Genomic DNA, 7,500 nt, shown 5'->3' with positions numbered 1-7,500 from the left:
TCTGCATCCTGATCCATCTTCAAGAAGCGTTTTTTGGTTCTTCTTGTTATTTTTTTATGAATGATGAAAAGTGCATAAGTTGGATTCTTCTGAAAGTTCTGATCTCTTACCGTAGCTGCCAGATGTTAAAGAGAAATGTTGATTTTTACTCTCTTTTTTCCTCACTGAATCTCCACAAAGAGGCCTGTATGAGGATGAGGAAGACACTTCCCACAGAATCCACCGCAGCGGCCGTAGATCCTGCTGCCATCCTGACAACAACAAAAACACCATTTAATTGGATTACATTTAGATTACTGTTATGGTAACATAAATTCACTACTGTTAGATTTTTGGTAAAACAATTAGTCTACACTTGGATTACATTTAGATTACTTTTATTGTAACATAATTTGACTATGCCTGGATTACATTTAGATCACTTTTATGATAACAACTTGACTATACTTGGATAACATGTATATTAGTTTTATGACCAAACAATTAGCCTATGCTTAGATTATATTTAGATTACTTTTATTGTAACATAATTTGACTATACCCGGATTACATTCATATTACTTTTATGGCAAAACAATTAGACTACACTAAGATTACATTTAGATTATTTTTAAGGTAATATAATTAGACTACGCTTGGATTAAATTTAGGTAATTTTTATTGTAACATAATTTGACTATGCCTGGATAAGATTACATTACTTTTATGATAACACAGATTGACTATATTTGGATTACATTTAGATTATTTTATGGCAAAATAATTAGAATAAACTTAGATTATTTTAGATTACTTTTGAGGTAATACAAATAGACTACGCTTGGATTACATTTAAATCACTTTTAAGCTAATACAATTAGACTACGCTTGGATTACATTTAGATTACTTTTAAGGTAATACAATTAGACTACGCTTGGATTACATTTAGATTACTTTTAAGGTAATACAATTAGACTACGCTTGGATTACATTTAGATTACTTTTAAGGTAATACAATTAGACTATGCTTGGATTACATTTAGACTACTTTTATTGTAACATAACTTGACTGTGATTGGATTACATTCCGATTACTTTTATTGTAAAACAATTAGACTACGCTTAGATTACATTTAAATAATTTTTATGGTAACACAATTAGACTACGCTTGTATGACTTCTATGCTAATGTAATTTACTACTTTTTGATTACATTTAGATTCATGGCAATGTAATCTGATTATTGTTGAATCATTTATATTTTGTTCATGGCTACTTTTGGATTATATTTAGATTACTTTTATGGTAACAAATTCTCTAAGTTCCTTTGTACTTTCAGATTACATTTAGATTACTTTTATGGCAATATAATCTTGATATAATTAGATTACTTTTATAGTAGCATAATCTGAATACTTTTGGATTACATTTAGAACTCTTTTGTCTCTATTCCTTATTTTATGTCACATATAAAATACACATTACATACAATCGATTACCAGATCTGGTAATAATAATAATAAAATTAATAATGATAATAATAATAATAATAATAATAATAATAATAATAATAATAATAATAATAATAAAGATGTCCGTCTTACCTCTGAGCGGTGAACTTTGACTGTGACGTAGTTTCCCTGTGAAACCCATTTGCTGGATTCAGAAACCTTCAGTCCGGTTCCTCTAAGATTAATACTAAACTGACCCTACACAATTAATGAACAATTTAATTCATCATAAATAATCATGAATAATTCATCCTTATTCATCAAATATGCACACCGTAATGACAACTAAAATGTTACAAAAGCAAATAAATGCTGTTCAATCAGCATCTTACAAAAACAGTGATATAAATTACAATATACCAGATTTTTCCATATAAAGCAGCTGTTTTAAGTTGTAATAATATTTCACTATTTTACTGCATTTTAATCAAATAAATGCACAATTGGTGAGAAGAGTTTTTTTTTTTATAAACTGAAGAATAATATATATATAATAATCATACCTGAGGACATTTCGCAGCACTGTAACAGTCTCCTGCAGATGCGAACGGGACGGAGCGACCAAACACAGTCTGACTGAACTTCACATCAGTCGCTGAAACACAAATAATCAGCATTTTACACTGAACAGCCTTTAAAACACACACCAAGCTGGAGCAATGCTGTTTCCAGAGTATGCAAAGCAAAGGCTGTAAAGACTCCGCCCACTTTTGAACAAGAGCTCATTTGCATCTAAAGAAACACACCTGAAAATAGTTTAGCTTTCAATCAAAACAGCTCATAATTTAATTTACATGTTAGCTCATGTTACTGGATAGAGTGAAGTATTACTGTAGAGTTTAACAAGAAGTGAGCTAAATGTTATTCGAATGTAGTAGACTCACTGATTATGCGCATCATGGACAGATCGAGCCGCACGCGCTGGAAAACGGTGTAACCGGCCGCGGCGTAATCATTTCTACAGGCACAATCCTGCCGCCGACTGCCGTTATACGGGCACTCGAAAGGGTTTCTGCAGCCTGCAAATATATATGCATCTCATTATAGATTCATAGCTTCCCAAGGCTCCATTATTTGATTAATAAATATACAGAGAAAAATACAATAAAATAATAATGTGATCAAATGTGATAAAAAATTAATTTGATAAAAATGTGATATAGTAAAAAGTGTGATAAAATATATCAAATGTAACAAAAAATTGATAAAAATGAACAAAATGTGATATTGTTATAAAATGTGATAGAAATTATTTCTAAATGTGATAGAAGTAAATAAAATTTGATAAATATGTGATACAGTAAAAAGTGTAATAAAATATATCAAATGTGACCAATAAAGAGAAAAAAAAAGTGATAAAAATGTGATTGTGAAAAATGTGGTAATTTATATAAAATAAATAAAATGTGATAAAAAATATAACGTGATAAAATGTTTTAGAAATTTTATGAAAATGTGATAAAATATATAAAATAGATAAAATGTGCTAATGTTATAAAATGCAAGAAAATGTGATACAGTGAAAAATGTGATCACATACATAAATTAAAAAAATCAAAAAATGTGACAGTGACAAATGATGATTTATATAAAATAAATAAAATGTGCTAAAATTTAACATGATACATTTTATAGCAATGTAACGAAAATGTGACAGTAAAAATGTAATAAATTATATGAAATAAATAAAATGTGAAAAAATGTTGATAGAAATGTGATAGAAATGTGTTCAAACACAAGATAAATAAAATGTGATAAAATGTGATAAAAGTAAATAAAATGCGATAAAAACGCGATACAGTGAAAAATGTGCTAATTTTTATTAAATAAATAAAATGTGATGGAAATGTGATACAGTCAAAAATGTAATAAAATAAATAAAACATGATGAATAAAATGTGATGGAAATGTAATTAAAATGTGATACAAAAATGTAATAAAATAAATAAAACATTATGAATAAAATGTGATGGAAATGTAATTAAAATGTGATACAAAAATGTAATAAAATAAATAAAACATTATGAATAAAATGTGATGGAAATGTAATTAAAATGTGATACAAAAATGTAATAAAATATATAAAATAAATAAAACGTGATGAATAAAATGTGATGGAAATGTAATAAAAATGTGATACAAAAACCCAATAAAATATATAAAATAAATAAAACGGGATGAATAAAATGTGATAGAAATGTAATTAAATGTGATACAAAAATGTACTAAAATAAATAAAACGTGATGAATAAAATGTGATGGGAATGTAATTAAAATGTGATACAAAAACCCAATAAAATTTATAAAATAAATAAAACGTGATGAATAAAATGTGATGGAAATGTAATAAAAATGTGATACAAAAATGTAATAAAATATATAAAATAAACAAAATGTGATGAATAAAATGTGATGGAAATGTAATTAAAATGTGATACAAAAACCCAATAAAATATATAAAATAAATAAAACGAGATGAATAAAATGTGATAGAAATGTTATTAAATGTGATACAAAAATGTAATAAAATAAATAAAACGTGATGAATAAAATGTGATGGAAAGTAATTAAAATGTGATACAAAAACCCAATAAAATATATAAAATAAATAAAACGAGATGAATAAAATGTGATAGAAATGTTATTAAATGTGATACAAAAATGTAATAAAATAAATAAAACGTGATGAATAAAATGTGATGGAAAGTAATTAAAATGTGATACAAAAACCCAATAAAATATATAAAATAAATAAAACGAGATGAATAAAATGTGATAGAAATGTTATTAAATGTGATACAAAAATGTAATAAAATAAATAAAACGTGATGAATAAAATGTGATGGAAAGTAATTATAATGTGATACAAAATGTAATAAAATATATAAAATAAATAAAACGTGATGAATAAAATGTGATGGAAATGTAATTAAAATGTGATACAAAAATGTAATAAAATATATAAAATAAATAAAACGTGATGAATAAAATGTGATGGAAAGTAATTATAATGTGATACAAAAATGTAATAAAATATATAAAATAAATAAAACGTGATGAATAAAATGTGATGGAAATGTAATTAAATGTGATACAAAAATGTAATAAAATAAATAAAACATTATGAATAAAATGTGATGGAAATGTAATTAAAATGTGATACAAAAATGTAATAAAATAAATAAAATGTGATGAATAAAATGTGATAGAAATGTAATTAAATGTGATACAAAAATGTAATAAAATAAATAAAATGTGACCAATAAAATGTGATGGAAATGTAATTAAAATGTGATACAAAAATGTAATAAAATAAATAAAATAAATAAAACGTGATGAATAAAATGTGATACAGTAGAAAATGTGATAAAATATGATTTCTTATAGCTGTTTTCTATGTGAATATATAGCAAAGTGTTATTGATTTCTGTGATGTGAAGCAGGATTTCAGCATCATTAAATCAGCATTCAGTCACATGATCCTTCAGAGATTACAGTAATATGATGCTTTGCTGATTAATAAACATTTATTATTATTATCAGTTTAAAGATTAATCGTGTAAAATAAACAAAATAAAAGTTGTATTTGCATAACATAGGTAAAGCACTGTTAATATAAATGCACACATACATGTACTTCAAATACACATCTTTATTAATAGTATATTACAATATAAACAAGTTTGTGATGTAAAAATATTTTATCTATAAATTCAAATAAAATTTCATTTGCACACACACGCACGCACGCACACACACGCACACACACACACACACATGCTCACAGTGCATATAAAGTTATTATGTAAATGCAAACTATTATTAAACTTATATTTTATTGTCCATTTGGTCACCATTAATTGTTAAACAGCACTAAAAAATAAAACGCATCACAAAAACATGAACAGTTTTCAACACTATAATAATCCACCATGTTTCTTATCATCTATTCCTCATAATATAGTGATTTCTGAAGAATCCTGAAGGAGTAATGATGCTGAAAGGTCTGTTTTACAGAATATGACAGATATCATTTACTTTTAAACATATTTTACTATTGAGAAAGTATCAATATTCCCAATTTACTGTATTTGTGATCCAATAAATGCTTCAGTGATGCGGTTTCGACAACATCCGTGCAGTAACTATGCTGTATTCAAGCAGTGCTAAAGTGTGTGAGCATCCAGTGTTGTGTGTATTTGTGTACCTGTATCCGTACACCTCAGAGTAGTTGTCGTTCTGTCCGCTGCGGAGCGTCACGTACTCTTTAGGGGAGCTGCTCTGCATGTCTGCGCAGTAAACCTGCAGGATCTTCGACTGGACTTTAAGATGATGTTCTCCATCTTTCCTGACGCCGTCCTTCATCTGGAGCTCTCTACAGCTCGCGTGCAGCTCGCCTGATCACACACACACACATGCACGCACACACATGCCCATTAATGCACACAATCGCATACACACACACATTCATGCACACAATCGGGTACACATTCATGCACACACATCGGGTACACACACATATACGCACACACACATGCAAACAAACGCACAGACACATGCACATCCACATATACACACGTATGCACATATACACACACATGCAAATACACACATGCATGTAAACAAACGTACACACACATACGCGCACACACACACACACACAATTACACACATATGCACAATTACACATACATACAAACACACACACACATACAAACACATATGCACACAATTTCACACACACATACATACAAACACATATACACACACAAACACATCCATGCACACAATCGCACACACATACATGCATACACATGCACACGCACTCACACAAAACACGCGCACACACACACATGTACACAAACGCAGACACATGCAAACACACAGAAAAACACACACACACAAATGCAAACACATTCATGCAAACAATCACACATACATATACACATACAAACACATATACACACATTTATGCACACAAACACACACACAATTTCATCATTATTACAATTAATTAAAACCCTTAAAATAACGCTTTAAAAAGGTTTTGTGCGTACTGTGTGTGTGTGTGTGTGTGTGTTTGTGTGTGTGTGTGTGTGTGTGTCTGTGAGAGAGAGACTCAAAGTGGGTCAGTATGCTGGTGGTGTGTGCGTTGTTTGGTGTGTGACTTACAGTCAGTCAGTCTGCAGGTGGTGTGTGTCTGCGGGCGTGTGTGTGGCGAGCAGCTCTCAGACGGTGTGTTTTCAGCAGTCAGACAGCGAACGCTCCTCTGCATCACTCCTGCACCACACGACTGAGAACACTGGAGAGACGACAAACACACACACGCACGCACACAGACACATAAATATATAGCTATCTATTTATTTATCTATTTATTCATTTATTTATTTTATTTATATATTTATTCTTTTTTTATTTATTTGTTTATTTGTTTATTAATTTACATGTTTATTATTCATATTTATTTATTTATTTATTTATTTATTTATTTGTTTATTTATTAATTTACATGTTTATTATTCATATTTATTTATTTATTTATTTGTTTGATTATTATTTATATCTATTTAATTATTTGTTTGTTTGTTATTCACGTTTATTTATTTACTTATTCAATTATTTGAATATATTCTTATTTGTTTACTTATTTATTTTGTGTTTATTATTCATATTTATTTATTTATTAATTAGTTTTTTTATTCAAATGTATTTGTTTGTTTGTTTATTATTCATATTTATGTATTTATTTATTATACATATTTATTATTTATTTATTTATGTTTATTATTAATAGTTATTTATTTATTTGCTTATTTATTAATCATATTTATTAATTTGTTTATTTATTTGTGTGTTTACTATTCATATTTATTTATTTGTTTATTATTCATATTTATTTGTTGGTTTATTTATTTGTTTATGATTCATATTAGTTAATTTATTATTATTTATTTATCAAATTGTTTATTATTCATAATAATTGGTTTATTATTCATATTTTTATAT

The 7,500-nt window shown here is 27.5% G+C and overlaps 1 protein-coding gene across 1 annotated transcript in view; it reads right to left on the bottom strand.

The window, feature by feature from the left end:
• LOC130219446 (A disintegrin and metalloproteinase with thrombospondin motifs 20) overlaps nucleotides 1-7,500 on the bottom strand; it is a 118,614-nt gene that overhangs the window by 2,367 nt on the left and 108,747 nt on the right. The window contains exons 32-37 of the mRNA XM_056451855.1: nucleotides 6,664-6,793; nucleotides 5,699-5,888; nucleotides 2,376-2,503; nucleotides 1,995-2,086; nucleotides 1,585-1,689; nucleotides 1-251 (exon numbers count right to left, since the gene is read on the bottom strand). The exon at nucleotides 1-251 is cut by the window's left edge and continues 2,367 nt beyond it. Coding sequence (XP_056307830.1) covers nucleotides 162-251; nucleotides 1,585-1,689; nucleotides 1,995-2,086; nucleotides 2,376-2,503; nucleotides 5,699-5,888; nucleotides 6,664-6,793 — 735 coding nt within the window. The 3' untranslated portion in view covers nucleotides 1-161. The remainder of the gene's footprint in view (nucleotides 252-1,584; nucleotides 1,690-1,994; nucleotides 2,087-2,375; nucleotides 2,504-5,698; nucleotides 5,889-6,663; nucleotides 6,794-7,500) is intronic.

This window comes from Danio aesculapii, chromosome 25 (genome assembly GCF_903798145.1).
Source record: "Danio aesculapii chromosome 25, fDanAes4.1, whole genome shotgun sequence".
NCBI lineage: Eukaryota > Metazoa > Chordata > Actinopteri > Cypriniformes > Danionidae > Danio > Danio aesculapii.
Note: the sequence above shows the minus strand (reverse complement) of the source record. Positions and strands in the feature narration are given on the sequence as shown.